Raw genomic sequence first — 26736 nt, 5'->3', positions numbered from 1 at the left:
CTCTGCTTAAATAATTTAGAGAAAAAAACGCACGTTTTTTTGCGCATTGTAGGGAGTAAAGTGTAATTCCTTTGATGTTTCTCTAATTTAGGATACTGCAAGCTAGTTCCAGCATCAATCGTGCTACATTTCACTTATCTGAACGACATCAAGCCTGTCAAGGCCACCCAAGTGCCACCTCTAGTTAAGAGAGCAAAAAATAATGCAGCCCAAACTACAGTGTCGTGCTGTTTTGTAAGCTGGAACTATTTACATCACTCCAAAGAGTTATTCTTTGCTATCTGCAGCATCATAGATAGAACATAAATAACCCATCTATTGGTTAAAATTTGCTGCACACAAAGTCTACACTTTATTTTGTGATAAAAATGCTGAAGGATATCCGTACAAAGAATCTTTGGTGACAGTAACTTTAGACATTTTGTAAATCGTAAGTATTATGTTGTAGGTTTATAACCTACCAGGACGCACGCTGAGTTTGGAACAAATATTTTACGAGTATCACCCGTTAAGTATTATGAAATGGTTTGCAAATCTTAAAATGACTCACACAGGATTTTTCATCACATTTGACATTCTAGGCATAAATCAATATTTCAGCAATGTTTTTACTTTTTACATCAGCCAGACCTATTTCGCCATAATAAATAGTTTAAATACATTTAATTCAATAAACTTATGGAATAAGTTAAGTTCTCTAAAAAATCCTCGACAATCCACAAATACAAAGTTGGCGGATGTAACTCGTCTAAATTTCTTCTAAGTAGCGCGCGCCACTTTCTTCTCGAAATGTGCCCGATGGCACGTGCTACGAAGTAGCGCCAGACCATTAACAATGATAAAATACAAAGTAGCTGGTCCTTGGTAATGTATTGACCATTGTTAATGATCTGGCCCGACGCACGCTACTTCGTAGCACTTGCCATCGGGCAACATTTCGAGAAGAAAGCGGCGCGCGCCGTATTTTTGTTTGTTGATTGATCACTGATGGCTAAGATTTTCCAAGCACCTAATTTTCGCGGTAGCCTGGTTTTGACACTATAGCCGCTTTTTATCTATTTCGATCGAGGATCGCCCAAAGTAAAAAAGTAAAGTATTTTAAAGCTTGCAATAAAATTATAAATTCTACATCGTTTGAATTTGTAGCGTGTTGATTCACGATGTCAATCCTTCGCATCTCGCCGATTTGCGGTTGCGAGAAGCAACCGCGACCCAGTAGTGCATCGCGCTACAAAAGACTAGTAAGCTAATTTTCGTGTTTAGGTAATTCAGCTCTTTATTTTAGCCACGCACTAATTCATGGACACAAATAGTGAATAGGGCAACAGGATGTGTTAAATTTGTGGCCTATGCATAATTTGTGGTATAATATTTTTGAGAAAAAAGGCGCGCCGCGCTATAAATTCTTTGAAAAAATTAAAACTAGTACCATCAATCATCCGTTTTGTCGCTTGATACACTACTGGGCCGCGCCGCGCATCAAATAATGCTACCTGCAACCAAAGCTCCAGTAGATCGGCGAAATGCACCACTGGACCTCGCCGAGCTCATGCGAAGGATTGATATCGTGGATCAATTTATATCCGTCCATCTAATTACTAATGTTTTTAAAAAATTGTAGCGTAATACACTACTTAACTGGGCAGGGCTGCGCCACGAATTAAGTAAAACAAAATTTTAAATTTTAAAAAGCAAATCAAAACAAATGACCCTGATCCATAAGTTTATATTATGTAAAATTATATTCGATTTACGTTTCAGTTTTTACTTTTAAGTTTTTAACGAGTTGGACTCGTCGACTTGTGCTAGTTGTTATTCAATTTAGCGTCTACAAGTGACAAGGATTATTTAAATTTATTTTGAATAACCCTATAGCTCGTTTCACGGCTCACAGCAAACAATTGAGTTCTTTACTAAATGCATTTTTGAATCAGCTCTCAGTGTTTAGCTAAATGAAGTTTTGAATCTCATTTTTAGATCTTTTAACTAACAAGTTTCATTCTCAAACCCGCCATACATAACATTTTCGTCAATGAATCCAGTTTCTACAACATATTCAAATATTGACATTCCCTAGTAACCTTTGTCACCTAACAAATTGCACTTGTTCAGGCATGTTCTAGGCTTCTGGTCACGTGATATCTCATAACATGTACATGTTAAGTGGTCACCAAAAGACATTTAAACATGAAACAACAGTTGAGCCAGCAAATTAAAAAAACGTATTGGCCCATGTCACATTACTTAATACTTGTGATAAGGGTAAATCAGTTCAATTTGTAAAGTGCTTTGGTGAAGGGGAGTCCTCACCCAGCACTTTATAAATTAACGTCAGTCAGGTCACGAACATTGTTCACGATTATAACAATTTAAAAACTTTCCTGCTGGTCGTCTGTCCCTGGAATAAAATTGTAGGCCACAGATAGTAGTGGCTTGCTGGTCTACGTCCCCTTTGATGTTCCTCGGAGTATATATTCTATCTAATTTTAACGCGCCTGTGCCTTGTTAAAATGGCCACCCTGGATAAAACTCATGAAACCAAATTCGACAAGTCTTCAGTAACGAATACTTGGCTAATGTCACGTGTTAATGGAAACTGACCAATGGAAAATGAATGGTATACTGGTTCATTGTTCATAAGGCAGTCACTGTATATTTGTTGATCAATGGCGGAAGCTGATTGGTTTATTACTGTCATGTGTCACAGAAATATGCCTCACTTCACACAAAAATCAGATCTATTTTCCTCTAAGTTTGTTAGCTTTCCCAAGCATGTTAGCACTTTAGCAAAACAAAATTTTAGTAAAACAATATTTAAATTTTATTGCCATTACAATGAATAATGATATCATAATAAATATAAGTAGACATCCGATAATAAACTTGTTACATCCAGTACAACCCAAGATGTCAGCCGACTAACAAAAATAAAGAAAGCTAGCATGTAGAAAACAGAAAATGAAGAAGCTATAACATATAAGCGATGCGCCGCGCCTAAACCTAAAACCATAAACTTTAAATATTGTCAAGATATTAAACGAAAAAGGAGCCAGTAGCCTGCAAGAGCTTTACTAGCACCCGATTTACCACTTTTGGAGCACAAACTCAAACCTAAAACCGGCCAAGCACAAAGATATGTTATCGCCACGATTGGGTGGATTGATTTTCAGAATATTTATCAGCACGCGGCACTAATAATATAAAGTTCATTATTGAATTTTCGATAGGCCATGGATCGTTTAACACATATAAGAAGGTTATTAGAGAATAACTAATGTTTGGTTGTTGGTAATCGATATTAATCAATTATTTAAAATAGTATTTGTGTTTCTCCTCAGTTGACTCAGCCAAATGAACAGAAAACTGTGATTGAGGGTTATTGAAGGGCTAAATAAGGGGCCAAAAGATCAAGGATCTTCTTAGGATACTTCCTTCAGCACATTACATCTTGCACAATCTTCACTAGCAATTTCCTCGTATTTGGTGATGCTGTGAATATTTTTCAAAGTTTATAACCAAAGTCATTTGTGCAGTTTTTTCAATTTTTTTTTCAATTAAACAAATAATCAAAGTTTTAGCACATTTTACAGCAGAAAATTTAAACAAATGAAAACATATAATGCTCTTAGTGGTAAATGGCCGTTTGTTCTGAGCTGTATGATTTTTTGACAATCAACTAGCGGGGCAAGGAATGTACTGGCTGGTAGCATTTGTACGCACCAAAACGCTAGTCTGGTTGATTAATGACCAAATTAGAGGCGTTGATAGGAAGGCATTATAATTTGTGGGTGTAAGAGGGAATATTTGGCATGCATTATTCTAGCAGCTATTTTGTAACGAATGGTCTTTACGATTATTAAGGACGGTAGGTATTTTGGGTGTTCAATGGGGGCCGGGGGTTTAAATTTAAGGGAGAAAAGGAAATGAATATTGGGTTATAATATTAATCATAGATGTCAACCCTGATATAACTATTGTACTAAAAATTTGATCATAATGCTTAGGGTCTTTATTAGAATTCAAATTGGATATAAAAATAGGATCTCTTTACACTACACTTACTCACTCACACATCACATTTAACTTGACAGAGGAATACGCTGGCAGAGTATGTCGATTTGGTCATGAAATTTTGGAGGTCAGGTGGAATCCCTGCAGGAGCCTACGAAAATTTAAGGTTACAAATATCAAAGTCTTTATTTGTCCAGTCTTTGACGGCCCCAACGTTAATGTGGCTCTTGCTATGTGTTGGTTCAGCCGAATTAATTATTATATAATCAAGTTTATTTTTCTCGTTAGTTGTCATCCGGCCAAACATTAAGCAACTTATATTGCAGTACCATTTTTCATTTAGTAATCAAAATATGTCATTGTAATTTTGCATGGCTGAAATGTAACGCTTGATTTATATATATAATGATAAATTGAATTTTCAAATAAAAAAAAAAATACACGGCATGACAATGCTGGTTGGAAAGTAGTGAAGATTTTCTAATAGAATAGTAGGTCTGCAAGGTGGTACCATGTTATCATTTTAATTAATTGTATTAAAATGATATGTTTTAGAAGATTTAATAAATAAAAATATGCTTAGGCTTATGGATCCAGTGGTAATTGTTCCACTGCTTCTTTCTCTATTTTAAAGTCGTTTAGGATAGTACCAGTAATAGTTTATAAATCAAAACTGGGTTATAGCTCCTGTTGCATGAATGTTTCCAAGTCATCGCACACCTTTAAAAAGTGTTATGTTCAACCACTGTAACTGTTCCAGATTTTTGACCACTGCAGCTGTGTTGATCTGATGGCTGTTTGATTTGATCTTTCTGGGAGACATCAAACTGCCAAGTGATACTTTCAGAAAACCCAGTCTAAATCAGCTTCGTGTGAATTTTTTGCACTAACCCAGGCTGTGGATCCTGTGCCATAAATAAAGTGGGCGATATGAAGCTACAGTCGGATCATAAACCATCATTTTGTTGCATTAGAGTAGTATAAATCATTGTCTTGCTTGCCCTGTAGATAAAAACAATTCAACTCCGGACAAAAAGACATGTTAGACACAAAATGGACAAAAAACTTAAACTGAGAAAAATTGGAAAATTTTGGCAGAATGACAAAATTTAGTACAATAAGAGAGTTTTTAATAAATAGGGACCCAAAGACAATATAATCTATGTGGAATGATGATTGTAATATCTAGATAGGCGAAACGTTTAGAATGAAGATTTTTCAGTATACTGCAGTAATATATTAATTATTACTGCAGTAATTATTAATTGAGAGCTACTAACTTGGATGCTGCCTGCAGAATATTCGTTTAAATCTGTTCCGTTTTTTTAGCACAAAAATATTATTTGATTGTTTTTCATTTACCAGGGACTATGCTTATGCGGTGTGGTTTCGACTACAATTTTACTGCGTTCTGGTTTCCCTTTGAAATTTACATACATCTGTCCTTTAGAGATCGCAATCAGTTATATTTTGATTTTATTTTGCGCCACATGTTATATTGTATGTAAATTTTGAAAAGATTTTCATTTAAAAAAAAGTGCTTGGGTTAAGAAAAGTGCTTTCACTAGTGAAATCCAACTAACTAACTTTTAAGATTAGTGTCAACAATTGCAAAACATGCTGCACTAACAGAAATAGTATTACATAATTTGAAAATGAATCAATATCGTAGAAACCTAAAGAGGAGCACTTATTTTCAGTATATCGCATTTGGTGTCTTGGCCGGCTCTTATATACTCACCTTGGGGCTTGTAAACATTTAACAAGTGTTAGAAGGTCGGACACACCCCAATTACTAAAATTGCTCATATTACTAGCCAATAGCACCATTCTTTGCTCCAAAACACGTCTCCTCTCTGTACTCATACAAGATGGAACACTGCAGTTCTGTAATCTTATATTGTTCATTTAGAAATCTCTATTTAATGTTCTTGAGAAACAGTGTTGCCCCTTTCCATCAGCATTCAGCCTAGCCTGTCATATTATTCCGTGTAATCCATTTCTTGAGCCCAGTAATATGGGCTCTAACTTATTTTTGACAGAATTTTAATCATTTTGATGTGCGCATCATTGATCTAAAAGACTTTTGATGGAAGTACCTTAGATATGAAAGACCTTTTTACTCCTTCTTGGTAAAATGTACCACAAATTCCCATTATTACTTGCTACTCTTACATTACTTTGTCAGGAAAGTTAATAAGTCATCAAATCATTAATATCTACTAACAAAAACAGGGTTTAAATAAATCATGAAATACTTTGTTCAAAATTAACACTTTATCTATTTGTAGCACAAGGAATCAGATGAACGAATTAGACCGGCTTAGGCAAGAAGCTGAAGCTTTGAAGTCTCATATTAGAGATGCCAGAAAAAATGTCAGAGATTGTACTATGGAAAGTAAAACTGAAAATGTAGACAATATTAGTAGATTAAATATGCGTGCTCGAAGGTTTGTTCTATATATATTTTTAATTGATTGAATTTTATGCCTAAATCATTACTGTAATTTCAAGAAAATTTTAAAAAATAAGATGTTTGAATAACATGATTTTTTCCCATTATAGTATAGTTTCTAAATGCTGCTTATTTGCTTACTATTGACATTTTTCAGGACGCTAAGGGGTCATTTAGCTAAAATTTATGCCATGCATTGGGCTGCTGATAGCAGAAATCTAGTCAGCGCCTCACAGGTATGTTGTTTTCAGATCAATTAATTCTAATCATTTACAATGACATTACTTTTTTAAGAAATTTACGTAACTAACCATGACAATAACGAGACAATTGCTCACCAATTATATGACTTTATCTCAGACATTTGTGTGCCCGGCATATTATTTAAGTTGAGGAGATGGTTTATTTGTAATTTGACCTTATCTTACCCTCCACTAAACGCCTGGTCTCTCAATCGTACAATACATAGTGTAGTTACCAAGAATATAATATGCCCATTATCATTTTACCTTAAACACCATATTGAATTCAACTGTGTTGATTATCATCTGTTCCTCTTAAAAACTTACCTTTCACAAATCTGTTAAGGGGGCAGGGGGGGGGGGGTCTTCATGGAAATTTTCTCAAAATCGACTTTTTAGTTGTTTCTGATCGAGGGGAGTGATATCTATCAGTTGCTTTTAATCCGATAGAAAAATACTGTTCCTAGCCGAAATTATCGCCGGTAAAAGGTCAGCGCTTGTGTGTAATCCAAGATTTTAAAAATCTAATATAAAATGTTTAAAGGCCTATCTCAAAATTGTGCCTGGACAATCTCTTCTAAATGATCCTTAGAACATATCCTGAAAGTTTGAGGGTGATTGCTCAAAAAATGTAGGAGAAGATAGATTTTTAGACTCAATTTTCAGGGCACGCGATCTAAATTACACACAAGCGCTGACCTTTTACCGGCAATAATTTCGGCTAAGAACAATATTTTTCTATCGGATTAAAAGCATCTGATAGATTTCACTCCCCTCTATCAGAAACAACTAAAAAGTCGATTTTGAGAAAATTTCCATGAAGACCCCCCCTGCCCCCTTAAGAGCGTTTGCTTAATACACTCAACTATACAAACGTCTGGTAATCGGGTATCCACGAAACTTGTGCGGCCTATTATAGATAAAACATATCACAGGTAAAGCGTAAACCTCAGAATTGAACATGTAACAGTCGCTGATGTACTTGAGATCGGAATGTATTAATCAAATGACTTGAAACTACTATTCCAACAAATTCGTTTACGAAAGTCGTGTACATTAAATTTGGTGCCCGGTCGGTGCCTCCCGGTCATGATGGCGAGCCTGAAAGTTGCTTTAGCTATTAGCTAATGGATTGTACGGCTGTAACTATTAGCTATACCTCCAAATCTGCACAGCCATGCTCGACAACTATTGTGGCTTTATGAGGCCTTTATGAGGCCATCAACATTTCAAACCGTGCAACGATTCTAATGGTTATTCTTCTATAAATAAATCAAATACCTTTTTGTTTAATGCAGCCAAGCTTTGGAACACAGTTCATTAAAAAAATTTAACTTCAAGCAATTGCCTAGAAACTTCCATTAACTTGATAAAATTGAGAACCAAAGCACTATTAGTACAATCACAGGCAGCTGACTTAAAAGATATTTGGACTCCAACCAATTTTAAATTGCAGTAATCAAATTGCACATGCAGCGGCACACACCTAATATTACTATCATGATTGAACTATAAGCTGAAAAGCTTTCAGATCGATTTTTAACCACTTGATGTAATGTTTTTAATAATTAAATATTTTATTTTACAAATTTTTATCAGATCGAACCTATAATTTGATAATCGAACCTATTGATAATCGAACCTATATTTGATAATCGAACCTATATTCGATAGTTTAGTCTATGCAATAAATTGATAATGATATTATTATTGTTGAATGAAGTTAACTCCTGAGATAAGTGTTATTACTTTTTAACAAAGGGACTTGGAGTATAAACGACCAAGTTCGCATAAATGCCTACCCAACCAAGAATTTAGGAGGCAAGGGTGGGTGCGTAAACTTTACAGTCTGCACTCTCCGATCCTGTATCACCCTGGATTCTTTTTGACGTATTTTTGTAATAGGTATATACCTTCTATCCATTCTCTTGCTACTCCAAGTCCCCTAAGATATCTGGTAAAAAGGTCCTGCTAGTTATATATAAAATATATTTATGTTTGCTTTAATTGATACTAAATAAAATTGTTGTTTTCTTGAAAATTGTTGTTTTCTTGGCTATCCTCGCAAGTATTACACAGACCGCTATACATCAAACTGTGGGTGTCACATGTTTTTTGATCCTAGCACTGCATGTCAATTACTTGTTGACGTATGAAACTTGCACTTGCACTCCTTGCATGCAAGGGCCGGGCTTGGATCCAGTTGGTTATTTTATGATATTATACTATGGTTAATAAATAGTATGGTACTTGAACCTTGGTTACTGACCACTTTACTTGCTCAGCGCTATGACAATCTAGCCATTTTAGGAAAGTTCGTGAATCTTCATCGAGATTTAACGATTGTACCTTGACTAAGTCTTTCCGCTGTCAATAAACCTGATTTGATGACAACAAAAAATACGGCAACATAACGCACATTACCTCACTGCGTAGGCATCATCACGGTCTACTATATGCATGCCAATTGCAAACTTGACATAACTGTCAGTGATCTCTGAGTCGTGTAGCCAGTAACCAGTATATACCAGTAGCTTACTCCTCTTACGTACCAGTACTTAAAGTGCAATATAACGATAGTTCTCGAACTTTACTGTGTGTAATGGACGCAAATTATGTGTCCTACAGATATGGGCGTGGCGCATTATATGCACGATTACCCTTACATTCTTCCGGGAATTGATCAAATCTTTTTATGACCTTGTAGTTTAAGTGGCGGTTGTAAAGTCGATTTGTAAAGTAATTATACTGGTAGAGTTAAGTTGTGTGTTACCACACACTTTATATGGGTATCTTTTATGAGAACACACGCAGCAATTTCTTACAATACCAGTAATAACTGTTAATGGTTGATATATGACTGTGCCGCCCGATAGGCCAATCCGAAATTCTTGCCTGTCAATTTCTGACATGCACGTGTAATTACACACTCACACTCGCTGTGACACGTACACTCCGCATGCTGAGTTTGACAGGGTGAACTGTATGTCACGTACTGCGGCTAATTGCTTTCTCTCTCTCTCTCTCTCTCTCTCTCTGACTGTGTAACACTACATAACTCAAAACCCTGTTTTTACACCCGCAACTCGTACCAGGAAATTTAAAAAGTGTCTTCCGTATTTTACGAGAAGTCGAGAAGCTACAGGAATCCTCGCTTTGGGAGCCTGCTTCTACACGAGCACTTATGGTATGACATCACTGGTGGACGTTAATCAGTGAGCTACTGTGCAGATCCGGCTAGTGTTAAATATATGAACTATATTATATGCACTATATTATATGCACTATATCATATGCACTATATTATATGCACTATATTATATGAACTATATTATATGCACTATATTATATGCACTATATTATTTGCTCTCTCCTAAGTTAGGGATATACGACCAGTTAATTGTGCTAACTGCACGCTTCTTCTTCTTCTCGTTTCAGAAGCACAGTGTAACACAGTGTTACCCTATACGCACACGTGTACTTCACCGAACTATCCATTAGCAGATAATTTCCTTCGTACACTCCCTGCAACCCAACCTTTAGTAACACCTTTATTAGATGGCTCTGTGCAGGAATAAAGCTTTGGTTTTTCTGCTAGTTCTACCCCAGCTCTGGTCTTGTCGTCAGCTCAGTCGTCAAGTTAATTTGTCACGTGACAGTTGGCCGGTAGAAAGAGAGAGCTAGTTTGTGAGTGTCCGCCGCGTGTTTGTGTGGGAGTCTGAGAGTGAGTGTCTTAACCCTGTGCGAGCGCGGGAGTGAGCTTAAGTTTGGTTTGGGTTTGAGTGTAAGTTTGGTTGGAGTGTGAGTGTGGACGCGAGTATTTAAACTGTATAAAAACTAACCAACTCGCAATATACCTAGCAATTAGAGAAATGTATAGTCCGTTTACAAGTTGCTAATTAAGTTTGTACACATGTCGAGTTAGCATGCTAGAAATCACAACCTAGCCTGGGGCAAAGGATGTTAAGTAGGTCTCTGATATAATGAGGTTTGGGCGGTAACAAATACCGAGATTGTTGGGTTGTGATAAAATGGTTTGACTTATTAAGGAAACGAAAACACTGTTTTACTTTCCCCAGCCCTGCAGGTCTTTAGTGATCGGAATTTATAAAGGATGATCTCATTTTTATTTGATTGCTTGGCGGCATACTTATCCCACCGTAGCAGAAGCTGTTACAGATATGCTGACTTTTACATTGGCGGGGATCCGATGTTTAAATAGTTTGTTTGTCGCCGTAACTCAAATGTTGTGCATGTAACATAGTGTACCAGTGAGCTCCACTAGCAAATAAATACGATTACCTTCCTGCACGACAAGCTAACTGCAAGTTGAGCACTCAGAGATCAACTTGAAGCGATCTGGGGAGGAGACTTACTTAGTAGTTATGTTCTCAAATCATAGGCCAGGAATTCCAATGATTGGTATTTGATTTGAGTTATGAGCACATTTTAATACTGACATTGAGAGAGGTAGTTGTAATGGATACTTAAGATATTAGAAAGGTATTGGTAATAGATACTTTAGATATTAGGAAGGTATAGGTAATAGATATTAGATATTAGGAAGGTGTTGGTAATAGATATTTAGATATTAGGAAGGTGTTGGTAATGGATACTTTAGAGCTGGTAAAAGCTGGTTAATAACATAAGGACTTGTACAAATAGTCATAGTTACACACCTATTTATATAACATTTAGGTTGTCATTGTACGATAGTTACACACCTATTTTCTGATAATTGTGCTTAGATGAGATCATCAGGGCTGATTGCTATTTTTCCCTCTCTGGTGCTCAACATATGGTTATAAGAAAGTTTGACCTATAGCTATTAACTGACATTACGTAAGCGTTACTAATACAAAAGAATGACTGCCATAGCCCGCAATTTGTAACCTTCCAGAACGCCTTTTATAAATTGCACAACCATACTTCAGATAAAAGCAGAAGTAAAAATAAGTAACTAATAAAACTATAACTGAATTGTGACATATAATGTACGTGGTTCACTGGTTACCCTGACCTTTCATGACAAGTAATATAATAATATGTAATGTAATAAAATGTAAAGCCTTAATACTGCTGTTAATTCAGAGTAGCTGCATAGTTCTCTGTACGAGTCCTTACATTTGAAAATAGATCAAATCTTTCATTTTACTTGAACTTACTACGATGAATCAGCTTGTTGTTGGTATTTTTCTGACATTATCGTCAACTTTTGGGATTAAAGTTCTGCCGTATACAAATTTGAACTGCTGTAAAAGTCGTGTTGATACAATTAAAGGCAGCTTGATTATATCGCCGTGTCAAGGTGTCACTGGGTTGGGGAGATGGCCACTCAGAATTTTAATATAGTCGTAAGTTCAAGCAAATATGGCATAATCGGCACATCCCAGACCGCCAACCACTTGCACTCTGTACTCCAATATTCATTCTTATACCGGTTACAATCTCTCAATTGGAAGTGTGGAATGTTAAACTCAGTAATTGCCAAGTATTTTTATGATGCTCACAGGAACTTTTCATAGCAGTGGTAGCTAACCCTCAGCTGCATATAACAGCGGAAACATTAAGTTTAAGTGAGAGAGCCACTTGTGTCTAGCTGATGGTGATGAGAGGCACATGATCCAAGTTGTTTACATTGTTTGGGTCATTTGCCTAATTGTTATCCGTGTTCGACGCCCCTTTGTCCAAAAGGCTAGGCCCACTAAGTAAGGACAATGTTCCATGATGTGTTTGTAGTTTTGTGGAAACAAGGCCCTGGTCATTACCCTCCCTCTTAATTATATAAACGGGAACAGTACCACTTGGGACCATGGATAATGGATATATATCGCCGATTAAGGGACACAATTAACCAAGTTGAGAACAGATCATAAGAGGGTTAGAGTTTCAAAAACCTGCTCGTTACATACGGTAACCTGTGACCAGTGACCAGTACAGGTACTCTGTAGTATCGGTGATGTTGCCTGGTTTGTGACCCTCAACACCTGGTGCCTTTTCAAACTCATGTTCTGTGTTGTATAATGGATTAGAATATTCTTCGTAGCTGCTGCTTCTCTAAAATAATGCCTTATATCTCGGCTTTCTCGGTGTATGATTAACTATTAAAGTTGGCTGTATAGCAACAAGATTGTAAAATTAAAAGCAATTTCAAGATCAAACTATAAGTTAATCAAATTGGCGTGCAGAAGCAACGACAGTTTTGTTGACAGCTTAACAACTGTACTGTAGCCACAGCCGATTATACAGCAGGGAAATTAATGGCATGGCCCTAATGAATTTACTACTCTCAAATCGTTGACAAGTTTACGATATAAGTGCAAAGTAATAGAGACTGAGAACAGGTTGATAATGATATTGTTCATGCAACCTAAACCAGTATCTTGCTCTAAAGATGAATTTTATCTTTTTTTGTGTAATCCTTGCGTTTCAAGAGCACAGTACAAATTCACATGATTTAATAGTAGTTGCAGCTATACTACGAACCACTTAAACCACGCCTTACGGTCGAGACCAACCCGAAGAATTCTATTGCAACATTCTAGAACAAGTTGTCACTTTCAAGACTGTAATTAATGAATAACCGAGATCATGTTTCAAAACAAAGTGTTCACATAAACCGCAGTAATAATGATCCATGAACAGAGATAGTATTTTAACGAGACCTTAAGCGATTTAACGATTAATGAACATGGAACACCATGTTTTTCTAACCATCAACTCTAAATCATGATCACTGAATAGGGGGTTCAGTCTATGGCTTGGAGACCGGGGGAGCCTGCAACCTTTGAAGTCTTCAACAGGCATCCCCCAAATCTAATACAAAGTTTCACACTGCGCAGTCATTATTAGCTAATGTTTGAAGTACCTACATACATTCCACACTAGGTATTACATCAACTTACATAATCCAGTGTATAATGAGGAGGAAATCATCTTGATCACATATGCCAAGTTTCGTCCGACAAAGCGTAATTGGGCTATAATTGGGAAATTGGGGCCCTTTTCTTCTAAATGCAGCTCGTATTTAACAATATGGTGCGTATTTAAAGCTGAGATATGTAATGGGAAGCTTACACCGCGACCGGTACCTATGATTATGTTGACCTTGTCATTTCTCTCATTGAACCCCGTAATAATGGGGGCCTTTTTGTTACATAATTATGTGTATCACGTGGTTACCGAGAGGAAGACGGCTAGTTTAATTCACATTCCTTCTTTAATGGAATGTTTCTGATCAGTTATTGTACAACAAGGACAATTAAAATGATTACAATGAACCGACATTGACATTTAAGAAAACCTAACATTTTGACGTTCAAACCCCACCACGAACTCTCTCTCTAACCCTCTATTTCAGGACGGAAAGCTGATCGTGTGGGACGCCTATACCACTAATAAGATACACGCAATTCCTCTGCGTTCTAGTTGGGTAATGACGTGCGCCTACGCTCCCACTGGTTCATATGTTGCGTGCGGAGGTCTTGATAACTTGTGCTCTATCTACAGTCTCAAAACACGGGAGGGAAATGTTAAGGTTTGTTGAAATTTGTATTTTGGTTTTACATAATATATGCATATTTTCTTTCACTTCTATGCATTTTATATTTCTATTTTGGTGATATTAGTAATTCGGAGCTCTAATATGGATCGGTTGGAAAATGCGGAAGATTTCTTGATAAACTTTGTACTGATATGATCATCCTAATATATAATCTAATATGTGATAAAGTTAACATTGCCCGATAACGTATGGAAAAACTGATGAAATGGCTTGGTATATCTTGCTACAAGAAAGTTTTGTCAATTCCTTCCAGAATGTTCTATTGACGCACAAACGAAGCACACAAAGTTGCACGTGACGACATACAATACAACTTAAGAGAGATAAAATTGGGCGATTAAACACGCATTGATTTAACTTGGATAATTCATATCCGCAATAAATTATATCCTTTATAAATCAATGTCCAGGTTAAGATTTTATTTATGGTATGAGATGTTAACTTTATGATCATAAATAGATCATTAGCAATTTGAGTTAGTGAATACTGATTGTAGTGGTTGCAAAATTCAAATTGACCCTTTGGCTTCTTAATACATACACATTATACATGTAACATGGCATGGCGGTGGAGACAGACAAATAAAATAAGAGTTCACCAGCTTCATCAGTTTTGGATTTTATTACAACCGATAACTTCCAATCAAAAATTTTGTCTCCATTTCTTTCAAGCCTCAATAAGTATAACTAATCGCTTTTCTAACGGATTCCTGTAAATTAAGTGACGCGCAATATTATTCTGGCGACATGATTCAGCATCAGTCTCATTACTCCTTTCTGAGATTACGGGATGTCAGAATGTTTCAACAAGAGTTGAGTTCTCTTTACAATGTTGTTACTAAGTTCGCTCCATAAGCTAAAATACAAAGAGGAATGATACAAAGGCGATCCATCATGTCGTGGCTATTAATGTACAGCCGATCTTAGCATGGAACTATAGCATTGGCTGGGACTATAGGCTATAGCATTGGCTGGGGCCTGACTATATCAGTGGCCTATAGCATTTGCATATAACATTTGGCCACATAGGTTAGAACTATTAGGGCCTACTATAGACCCTATAGAACTACTAGGATTACTAGAACTACTAATTCTAGCATTTTCATGACTCATACTGGCCACTTTATAGCAGCTAAATCTCACTCAGTTTTTATCCTATGCTCTGCAATTTATTTACACTTTAATGCAAAGTTACATCTCTTTCCATATCCTTTTGCAGAGAAGTTGCCAAACTAGGAGAAACCAAACTTTGAGCAGCAAAAATTTAGTGCATCTCATATTCTGCTGTATTCTGCTGAACTATATTTCTTTGAAAGGATATATAAAATATAGGATATATAAGATTCACTCTAACTCACAAAATGTACCCTCTTTCAATACACTCTAAATTAATTGTCGCGCTGGCTTGTTACTCCCTCACACTCTAGCGCTCTTACATGCACACACACACTTTCACACACACACACACACACACACTCCGCCAACACATGTGTCGTACTATGTGACAATGTCTTATTGTATAAATAATGCGTTCACACGTCGATAATTAGGCCTAGTAGGTAGCCTGTCCGAGCTACGATACCACGTTTGAAATACAAAAGAACATGTGCAGCACACTTGCTGTATGTTCAAATCAACACTCTAGTGTCAATGCGGAGAAGGAGTCAATTTCCCTCCCTTTTTACTCAGCTCCGTGCCTTCATCGCCTCTTTATCTCACTACGAGGAGGAGGAGGAGGAGATGAGGGAGGGGAGTGAATTTACCGCCCTTTTGTATTCGCATCTTTATCTCATGTGGTCGCCCTGTATGTGATCCTGATACCAACAACACACATCTTGTATTATAAAAACCATACCTATAGCTATGCTATATTCGTGTCATAAGCTCTTGAGAGGGGGGGCGGGGGGGGGGCAACCCCATGCCGATTTATTCCCCAATTTTAGGCCAAATGGGCGGCAATGCGCATGGGCTTAAAAACAGCTAAAACTTGACTTATGATGAAAATAAACATCACCATCGTGTTCGCCGTCCTCAAATTAGAAACTACAGCTAATATGGTATCCGGAATATTTATGTTTCGATTTTGACCGTAAAATCATGTGCATTTTACCCATTTATTCCTTAAACCAAATAGGCATAGTCATCAATTGCAATGCAAATGGGTTTCCCCTCCCCCCTCCAGCTCCCCCCCCCCCCCCCCCCCCCAGCTCTGTTGACCACACATTTTACTCACGAATCTCTCCCCGTATGTCTCAAACTGGGGGTTATAGTCAACTAACACCGGACAACTTTACAAGATTGCTAGAGTTTCTATAGGACAACAGTAGCCCAGCTGCTACAGAGTGAAACATAATCCTGTGAGCCATTGTCCCGAGGTCACGTGACCACCCACATCATTAACCCAGCACAATGTGAGCTCTATCGGGCACCTCAAACCCACTAGTGAGACCCTCTGTTAACGTTAACTTTTTATTGAAAGGGGCAGCTCTCCTGGGAGGTGACAGTAGTTGATGGAGCAGAGATTGAGAAATCTGGGATTGTAAAGAAAGTTTTCATGGAGAGAATTTACACTTTATAAAGAGCGTTATAATACGTGATATAATGTAATTGTAATGGGATTAATATGGCATGAAACTCAATCCTTGATAACCTTACTCGCAATGTCATAACTTATGATTGGTATATAAGTAATATATTCCATATATGATTAATAAGGCTTGATTTGTGTAATTAACGGTTAATTTGGTTTTCGTTAGCGGGGATCATTAACATAACCGCCACTACAACCACATAATAACTATCCAAATGGAAAGTGGTCACAATTTTCATCATGATAAAAGGTTATGTCTGATTATTCGGGAGAATATTCCCGTTTTTAGTGGTTTGTAAATGCGGGGAATAACCCATTAGTATAAGAAATATTACTCCGGAACAGGGCGTAAACTGCAGACAAGCGAATACAGGATCAGGCTCAGTATTACTGTAAACGCTTTAGCTTTCTGAACAAATTAAACATTTAAGCTTATAAACTTCGTGAGGTTAAATAGAATAAAAGGTCCATGTAATACAGTATTTATATTATATTTAATATTTAGTATTTGCCCCATGGTCACTGTGTTACGTGAAATATTGGGCTCGCCTTTGGGCTACCTCGCTATGTTACATCAAATAGCTCTCTTTCATTAAAACTTGAATAACACTTTATCGTGATGAAAATGCTGATAGATTAATGTCGGTACCGAGCTAGCTCTACGTAATGAACACTGAGCCTGAAACCCATTTAGCTTAATACATCCCGTGCTTTATTACTGAGAACATATCAGTTAATCTCAATAAATGTAAGCTCCCTCTAGCCTATACTATAACGGTGTTTCTACAGGTAAGCAGAGAGTTACCAGGACACACAGGATACCTGTCCTGCTGTCGGTTCCTGGACGACACCCAGATCCTGACCTCGTCCGGAGACATGACCTGTGCACAATGGGATATAGAGACCGGTCAACAGACCACTACGTTCAGTGGCCACGCTGGAGATGCCATGAGCCTCGCTCTTTCTCCCGACAAGAGGACCTTTGTTTCTGGTGAGTTTTTTTTGTGGTTAATTTTTGCTGGTTTGTGTATATGCGCTGTACAATCATATCGGGAAACATTCTTACTCATGATGTTCATTTTTAAGCTAGACATTTTTTGCGCCTCTAAATTGAAAACCAAAACACCAGGTAATATCTGATCTGGTAGTGTTAAGTTTGTAAGATTAAAGTTAAAGTTATGTGATTTGTGGTATAAAGTAAATATCTAATGGGGTTTCTCCCTGGTCGCGCCGAAGCAAATTAAAATGGTCACCCCTTACTGCTGCTTTTGCCACCCCTCCACAGTTTAACATTAACTTTTAATCAACTTTTAATTAATACCACTAAGAGTCGAGCGATGGTGTAGAATGTTATATAATGATTTTACCTTTGTTTATTCCTCCATGTCCCTGGAAATTAATATGATTTAGATTACCTTTCTGTCCAAAATGCTAGAAATTGCAATTCTTGGTGGCCCGGAACAAGTACTATATAATAGCGACTGCGAGGTGCGTGAAAAGTTTCACAAGATCCTGGTTCAAAATGATATGAAATTCCCACTTTCCCCGTGTTACAGGCCATGTTCATGTTATCGTCACCTTTCCTGTGAAAAGCCAGCATATGTTCATGTTATCGTTAAAATGTTTAAAATGGTCTCGATTGTCAGTACGGTAATGAAAGGATATCGAACTTTGCCAATGTACGGCCGATTACTTAAGTCACTGACACGACATTTAGGTCATCGTCAAGAGCACATCTGGTCAGGCCGGTTACATTACATTTCCCGTATAATTTCCTGTTCCCTCTCTCTCTCTCTCTCTCTCTCTCTCTCTCTCTCTCTCTCTCTCTCTCTCTCTCTCTCTCTCTCTCTCTCTCTCTCTCTCTCTCTCTCTCTCTCTCTCTCTCTCTCTCTCTCTCTCTCTCTCTCCCTGGCACACTCTCTCTGTGTACTGATAGTCAGATGGGTGTCAAGCCAGGGCTGACTGTGTTATCTGTGAGCTGTCCTAAAGCTGTTATATTGGGGATCAATTGTGATCAAAAGTCACATACATCACCATCAGATCATCATGTCTCAGATAATTATTAATAAGATAATATCATAAGACAACGGTTTTGATAACAAATTGCACAGTTCAACGAGTAAAGATTCATTATAATTTCGTGGGAGCCAGAAACCCATGATAATAATATTATGTGGGTTGAGCTGGCGAGTGTGAGTGTTTGACAACACTATAACGCCACTACTATGATCGACAGAGGGAGTGAGTGTACCTTGATACCTACGTGTGAATGTACTAGCAGTGTATGTGTATCATCACTCTGTCAACGATCACATTAATAACGAATTATCGGCCTCTCTCAGCTCCCGTGTTTGTGTGTATAACACCACGCCACCTCTCCACTCTCCTGCGAGTCAGGGGGAATCCTTACCAGTGCCTGTTAACATACCACGCTAAAGAGAAACGGAGAGAGAGAGAGTTTGTACTGTGAGTGTAGATAGAAGGGTGTCTCGTGGAGTGTATGTGCGTGGGTGTAAGTATGTTTGTCTGTTTGTTTGTTTGTATGTTTTTGAGCATGTCTGTAGGGGGAGTTAACTGGTGATAGGCGGGAGCTTTCAGAGAGGCACAAATATTTGAGGTAAATTTGCGTAGTATTGACGCAATCAGAAAGTTTTAAGACATGGTTGTGAGATGTCTCGTCTTCCAACCTCGTTACCCAACAATCGTGTTAGTTGTGAGTGTGTCTGTTTCTCGGAGTGTGTGTGTGTGTGTGTGTATGGTGAGTTAATCGTGAAACATATCTTGGTATGTTTGTTTCTCCGGCCTTCGGTAGTCTCTTAAAACATGTGTCTCAAAAAGAACTGTCAAATTACGTGAGAAGGACCGAGAGAAAGAACAAAAGGACAGCGGGAGACTTCTGAAGACACCATTTCCCTTAAACACCCAATATTCTGAGGAACTAAAAGTTTGAACTGAGTTTACGGGGGCCTTGTACTTTTTAAATCTTCTATCAAACGGTTCTAAAGAAGGAGGATTCTAACGATGAATTTGAATACATAAAAAATCGTAGAGATGGTATATTTTTCAGTGATCTCAGCTCATGGGCCAACTTCAATTGTATTGACAAATCTCGCCGATACAACCTACATTCCCCATTGCTGAGCTTTTCATAGCATATAAGTGTAGCGTGTTCCTATAATGATGAGACAAAGGTTATTTCATTTGTCCTGCTTGAAATGAATGTCGCCCAATGACGTCAGTAAATTGAATGTCAATGAGCTGAATGTATTCTGATTTAGAAGTAGTAGTACCATGTCAAATATCTTCGTTGTTTCTGCGCTACATTAGTGTGGTACTGTGGCAGCCATGTAGTTTCATCCACACTGTGGTCGCACATTTCATACACTTATGTGTGAAATTATTTGTTGAGCAGCCCAACCAGTTCCTTGTTACAGTTTTGATAAATCATTACCCTCTGGAGCTACTACTCTAGTAGCAGAGCTCTGGTCTCTTCCTTAGATTTTGTTGAATAATATTTATTTCTGATGCATTTAATGATGCAATGTTGTGAAACGTAAATTGCAGATTATAATAGCATGGGCGAAATCAAAGAAAAATGGGGGTCATTATTTCCACTAGACTTTTACTCTCCATTTACTACTAAAATTCCTAGAGGACAATGGAGTGAATGTCAATGAAACCCCCCAAGTTATTTAGATCCATTATACACGCCTAATACAATAATATCCCAAATAAATACCGATATGTAACCTTGGTGAAGTAGCAATACTCCCGATTAAAGTTCCTAATGTTATGATAAAGTTCTTAAATTATTAAAGTTCCTATTATGTGTCAAGGAAATTGCCCCTAGTATAGCTTCCAGCTCAGACCTCTTAGTCACTTAGGACTTCTTCGTCAGAACCTTTAGGTCGCCTAGAGCTATGTTATATTCCTCTAAATTCATTGAATTTCTCGAAGCCCCCAAAGTTGTTAGATCACCGAGTTCTAATGTTCTGCCTATTTTCAGGTGCCTGTGATGCCAGCGCAAAGCTGTGGGATATCCGTGACGGAATGTGCAAGCAGACCTTTACTGGTCACGAAAGTGACATCAACGCAGTCTCCTTCTTCCCTAACGGGATGTCATTCGCTACAGGTAGCGACGACGCAACCTGTCGGCTCTTTGACATCAGAGCTGACCAGGAGCTTATAACATACTGCAACGAAAATATAATCTGTGGAATTACATCGGTAGGATTCAGCAAGAGCGGCCGTCTCTTGTTTGCTGGATACGACGATTTCAACTGTAACGTCTGGGACGCACTACTTAATGATAGGGTGGGAGTACTGGCGGCACACGAGAACCGCGTCAGTTGTCTGGGTATCACCGCAGACGGCATGGCTATTTGCACCGGCAGCTGGGATAGTTACCTGAGAATCTGGAATTAAGGGTCGGCTGTGCGCTAGCTAAAATATCCGTGGAGACTGTGTGTGACTTTGTATGTGTGCGAGAGGTGTGATGACCCGCTCACACCACCCTCTCGGGGGACAACCTGTGCTCGCCAAACAGAGACAAGAGCTAGAGCCGGGTCGCCCGGGGTGCGCGCACGTGGGCCCGTGTCCTAGGCCCAATGGACACGTCATCCTACGTCAAACACCCCTCTCCGAGCCTGCTCGCTCTCAAGTCTACTTTTCCTAACGTACTGCTAACAGTCTTCTTACCGCGCCAACACCGCCCTACCTTGATGTTGATATGTAATGTTATTACAGTTAACCGTTGACTTTCGTAATAATAATAATAATATTAAATTGACAATATTCAATGTTTTGACATTTTTCTTTTTCCAGGGCTCTGTTATCGGATTACCCATGAATTGCTATAATTTGCATGTGTAAAATAGTTTCTGCAGCCATAATACGCTTTGTAGAAAAATTCAAATTATTTTTGTATAGATTCAAACAATTTAATCATATAAAGCATTAATCAGGTTTAATAAAGATCAAATCCTTAGCTGTTCACACCGTTCATATTTCATATAAAACTTGGTATTTTTGGTTATAAAACTGTTTCTACCCATAAAGTATTGATATATCGTCATTGTTGAAAACGTAAGGTCAGCGTTCTAATAAAAATAGTTATTTAGATTGTTTTAAAAACTTTTGAAAGACATAAAAATATTCTTATGGATTTAAATGTAACTATCGGATTGCTTACTAAACTGCAGCGTAATTTACCCGGTAATCTCAAAGCCCAGATTTTTGTAAAATGTTCAAAAGAGTTATTTTTCTTCTGCTCACTTTTGATGTATAGATAATTGCAGTTAGCTTGATTTTCACGAAACGTATGACAACTTAAATTGTTTTTAGGGTCTTTGTGAATGCGTAATTTTAAAGAATATTTTGTAGGCTTCAAATATATGATTCCAGTGAAAAGGAACACGTACCCGTGTTATCATTGACGTTGTTATCCGCGAAGAGTCCGTGCACACGTGTGTTGACACGTGACTACAGCGGTCAGCGGTCACGTGTCAAAACAGTGCACTCCCTCCCCGTGGGTAAGAGGGTGAGAGCAAGCCCTCGCGCCGGCGCACCTTGCGTCAGCTACGAGACGACATCTTATAAGCAGCACCACTGTGTTTAGTACTACGGAGATTTTCATACTTTGATTCATACTTTCAAATACTTCACGCACTCCAGGATCTGAATACTTTGTTGTTCCAAATAGTGATATATTATTTTGTTACCCCTCTCAGTTGACAATAATGGAATTGATAGTAATGTTATTGAAATAATAATACCCAATGTGTAGGTTCCACAACATGTTGTTTAGTTGTTGCCCCCTTCAAAATTGATCTGCTAGCGCCTCATGTGTTTACATACTCGTTCTATATGTATTATACATAATATATGAGTATTATTTTGAATTTTGATATAATATTATACATTATGTATAAGATTTAGTATATATAGTGGAGAGATGCGGAGACCGAAGGACTGATTAATAACAATGCGGCACTTGCTTCTACTTCTAGTACCATCATATCATCTGTATTTAGTTTTATGAAATGGTCTTGATGATTGTGTTAAGATGAATAATTTCTCTTGATACTGCGTGTAGAAACGCCTGTGTCTTATAATTTAGTGTGTATAAGATTGTGTGTGCGTGTGTGTGTGTGTGGTGTGTGTACGTGTGTGTGTGTGTGTGTGTGTGTGTGTGTGTGTGTGTGTGTGTGTGTGTGTGTGTGTGTGTGTGTGTGTGTGTGTGTGTGTGTGTGGGCAACAGTTTAACATCTTGTAACTTCTCCCTGTCACAATATTATACATACAATATACATCATAATATTATAACAATTTTAACCTACTTGTTTCACTCGACTCAAATACCCTGTCGCTCAAACTTGGTAACCTCCCGAAAGTTCTATCTCTCCCGACCAGAGTGTCCGGGGCAATTGTCCTGTAATTCCGTACTACGCAGTGTAAAAATGTGGGCAGTAGGTCAAACATTATATCACTCGCTGCTGCTTACTCCTGCTTATTGTGACACATACACCGTGCCATGCAAAGCTACTCTGTTAGTTCACATTTTATCCACGTTCAGTCTGTTTAATTGCGGCTGCTTTGATGAAGAGCTAGAAGAAATCCACCCGGGTTGCAGAAACGATAAAATGTCTCCGTGACCTATTAACTCCATGTAATACAAAGTGTGTGTGTGAGTGTAACAAACTGTTATAATGCAGTCTTGATGAGAACAATGTAGTTAGTGTGTTTGACGCTGCCGGTTCTCTGTACCGTAATGTTACTGATTATAGAGCTGATGTTTCGCCTCGCTAAGTCTTCCTCCGCCTCCCCCAGGCGGTTACTGTTTGTCTTGTATTCACCGCCCTGTTAACCCCAGTCGTATGGGTACACAGTGTTTTAAGACCCGCTTAATATAGCGAAAACCATAGTTGATTCAGTCTATTTCTGTGCTCACCCCCTACTTTTTAGGTGTGCATTCCAGAGGCATATTGCCGGATCTCGGGTAAATATGATTTTATCCAGACTGAATGTGAAGACCTATAACGGGGACACACGAGGTCTATAAGTTTCCGTTTCATGTACTTCAACTGTCAGTCACTCTATCAGTAAGTAATTTAACGGTGTGTTGTATAAGGCAGTTCCACTCAACAGTGGAGGTAACCTAACAATGTATGTGTCAGGTAGCGGTAACCTTCGTTATGTAAAAGTATAATGTCCGCATACCGTTCGCCAGTTTAAACTGTGTAAATGATAAACAAGTTTAGAGGTCCACACTCCCGTTAAGGCCAGAGGGGGGGGTAAGGGGTCAAAAACATCGACCAAAATATTATTTTCTTAATCAATATAATTTTTGATGACAAAAACATTGCAACTATTCACATATTTGTAGCTGCTTAACTTTTTTAAATAATTGAGGTTAACCGACTTTCACAAAATTGACTATACAACATTGAGGTTAATAAAATTGAGGTTAATATTTTATTACACTCCATAATTTTTTGTTATTTCGGTCAGCAAATGTTAACTCTAAATTTTAGGTTCATAATTATCAAAAAAAGTAATATCCAAACGTTATTAAATGAGGTTAACCTCTTTTTTTAGATGTAGCGAGAATAGATCAAATGATAGAGCTATTATTTTCATCGTTAGTTTACGGTATACACATATCTAAATAGATGACGTGTTGATTGACTTTCTTTTATCTTGGGAAAATGAAAAAATGAGGTTAACCATCACATTTTGGTACTGTAGGGAATATACATACGATTCTTACTTATGTAATGTACCACAATATCGCAGTGAGGTATCTATTGGTATCACAATGCCTACAACTATAATCACGTGACAAAGGTGATTTGAACTGACCATATTTTAGTAGAAGATTTTATCCGTAAATGGCTAAAAAATGAGGTTAACCTCTCATTTTTTGAATATCTGACCAGTAAAATACATGTTAACCTCAAAAACTTAATCGTTACACTGTGCAAATGTTTTACTACATATATAATAACATATTAATAAACCAATCCCAGTGTTATATGGTCTAAAGCGAGGTTAACAACCAAATTTTTACTACTTTCGAGCAGTTAGTGTTTACAGGAAGTCTTGGTTAACCTCATTTTTTACAATACAAGGACATTAACTACTGAAAGTGGCTAAAATCGTTTAGGGGATGGCTAGGTCTGATCAAGCAAACGTTGTTAGGTGTATAGAAAGTCCTAACTAACGAACTGTGATACATTCCAGTGAATATTCAAAATTTTGAAAACACTAAATTGCATCTATCTCGAAACACATTTTGTGACTTTCAGTTCCTTAGTTGAGAAAACCAGCCACCCCCTGATATTGGGATTTGGTACAGTGGTTCCTTGGACAAGTATCTAGATATTAGATGCAGCGATTTTTTTTATTTGACTCGTTTCTCGAATTATGAGGTTAACCAGCTAAATTTGTCGAATTTTTGACATGGTTAACCTCATAATTCAAGAACCGAGTCAAATTAAAAAAATCGCTGCATCATAAATGAGGATAATTGTCCAAGGAACCACTGTACCAAACCTCAAGATCAGGGAGTGGCCGGTTTTCTCAACTAAGGAATCGAAAGGTCAAAAAAGTTACAGCCGTTTAAAGATCCAGTTTAACATGTAATTACAGGTAAACCTCAAAATTTAGCGCGCGATATCTCAGGAACGCAAGGTCTGATTTTGATCCGGTTTTTTTCTTCTTGTTCGTCTCCAGCAACTATTATCAAATATGTGAAAACTAGAAAAGTGCCATTTACCCCCCCCCCCCCCCTCTGGCCTTAATTAGTGCCCAAAACCGGATATGCCCAAACCCCGGTCATCCGACTCAACTTTATATTCTATAACTGATCGTTTCGTAAAGATCAGCTCTATACGGCCAGTAAATGGTTAGGTTACCGGTACTACTGGTACTGTACACTGTGTACATAATACTCCTTTATAATACTCCTTTATCTCCTCATTATACCATACAGTATTGGTGGGTCTAGTACAATCTACAAGCTTTTATTGGTATATATTATAAAGGAGTATGTTATATATTATGCCGGAAATAGCGAGTAATATGATGGAAGTAGCGAATAATAAACGCCCTGACTGTTGCTACAGGTTCGTGTTTATACCCTTTATTGTGGTTAATCCCTCACTCCAATGCATTAACCTCCGGGTATCATATCTAATGCACCAGCTAATGCACCAGCCACCAACTGTACTGTTATACTTCACTCAATGGCCACACTTTGCTTGTGCTGGTATTTTAGAATTTAACAATTCAGAACCAGATTAAGGTGCGGATACATGAAGAATTATAAATTTGAGATTTACAGTTTTTACGTTTACTGTTAGTACAAGGGTTGAATACTGGATCGCAAAATCTCATTTGAAAAAGTGTCTGTAATGTAAAACCATCACTGGACACTGAGCCGTGCACTGATTCAATGAATCGTGATAGAAATTTTCGTAAGATGAGAATAAAAAACAATGCATCTGCGAAGTGGAAATACGGATGTAATTATAATAATATATACATTGTACACTCTCTCTCTCTCTCTCTCTCTCTCTGCATGCAGCAATATGGATGTACGCTAAATTTACATATGCAGTACTTTCTCATAACAAGAAAGCTAGCCCGTACTCAAGGAGCCATTTTGCTGCGTGTACATTCGCTGCACACTGTTAATGAACAGCTGCATTTTAGATATCCTACATCATATAATACCACGGATGATCGTGTAACGAAATTTCGATATTGGCCCTTCCCTCGATCATAGTTACTCATTCCGTATTTTAACGCCGTGAATAATCTGTTGATATACGAAACTCAGGTCCTTTCAGGATTAAAGCTATCGTTATTTATG

General features: G+C 37.7%; 2 protein-coding genes across 5 annotated transcripts in view; one reads left to right on the top strand and one right to left on the bottom strand.

Annotated features, from left to right (window-relative positions):
* Window positions 1–22179, top strand: part of LOC134813576 (guanine nucleotide-binding protein subunit beta-1-like) — a 76178-nt gene extending 53999 nt beyond the window's left edge. The window contains exons 2-6 of one of the 2 annotated variants that reach the window (XM_063821415.1): window positions 6305–6461; window positions 6624–6702; window positions 14069–14245; window positions 17652–17853; window positions 20869–22179. In XM_063821415.1, coding sequence (XP_063677485.1) covers window positions 6316–6461; window positions 6624–6702; window positions 14069–14245; window positions 17652–17853; window positions 20869–21287 — 1023 coding nt within the window. In that variant the 5' untranslated portion in view covers window positions 6305–6315 and the 3' untranslated portion in view covers window positions 21288–22179. Of the gene's footprint in view, window positions 1–6298; window positions 6462–6623; window positions 6703–14068; window positions 14246–17651; window positions 17854–20868 lie in introns of those variants that run through there. The other variant, XM_063821414.1, reaches the window with a different exon arrangement.
* Window positions 1–26736, bottom strand: part of LOC134813573 (intraflagellar transport protein 122 homolog) — a 92891-nt gene that overhangs the window by 20931 nt on the left and 45224 nt on the right. The gene's annotated exons all lie outside the window — the stretch shown is intronic.

This window comes from Bolinopsis microptera, chromosome 3 (assembly GCF_026151205.1).
Source record: "Bolinopsis microptera isolate Bmic1 chromosome 3, MBARI_Bmic_1.0, whole genome shotgun sequence".
Lineage (NCBI taxonomy): Eukaryota > Metazoa > Ctenophora > Tentaculata > Lobata > Bolinopsidae > Bolinopsis > Bolinopsis microptera.
This window is presented reverse-complemented; position numbering and strand designations above follow the sequence as displayed.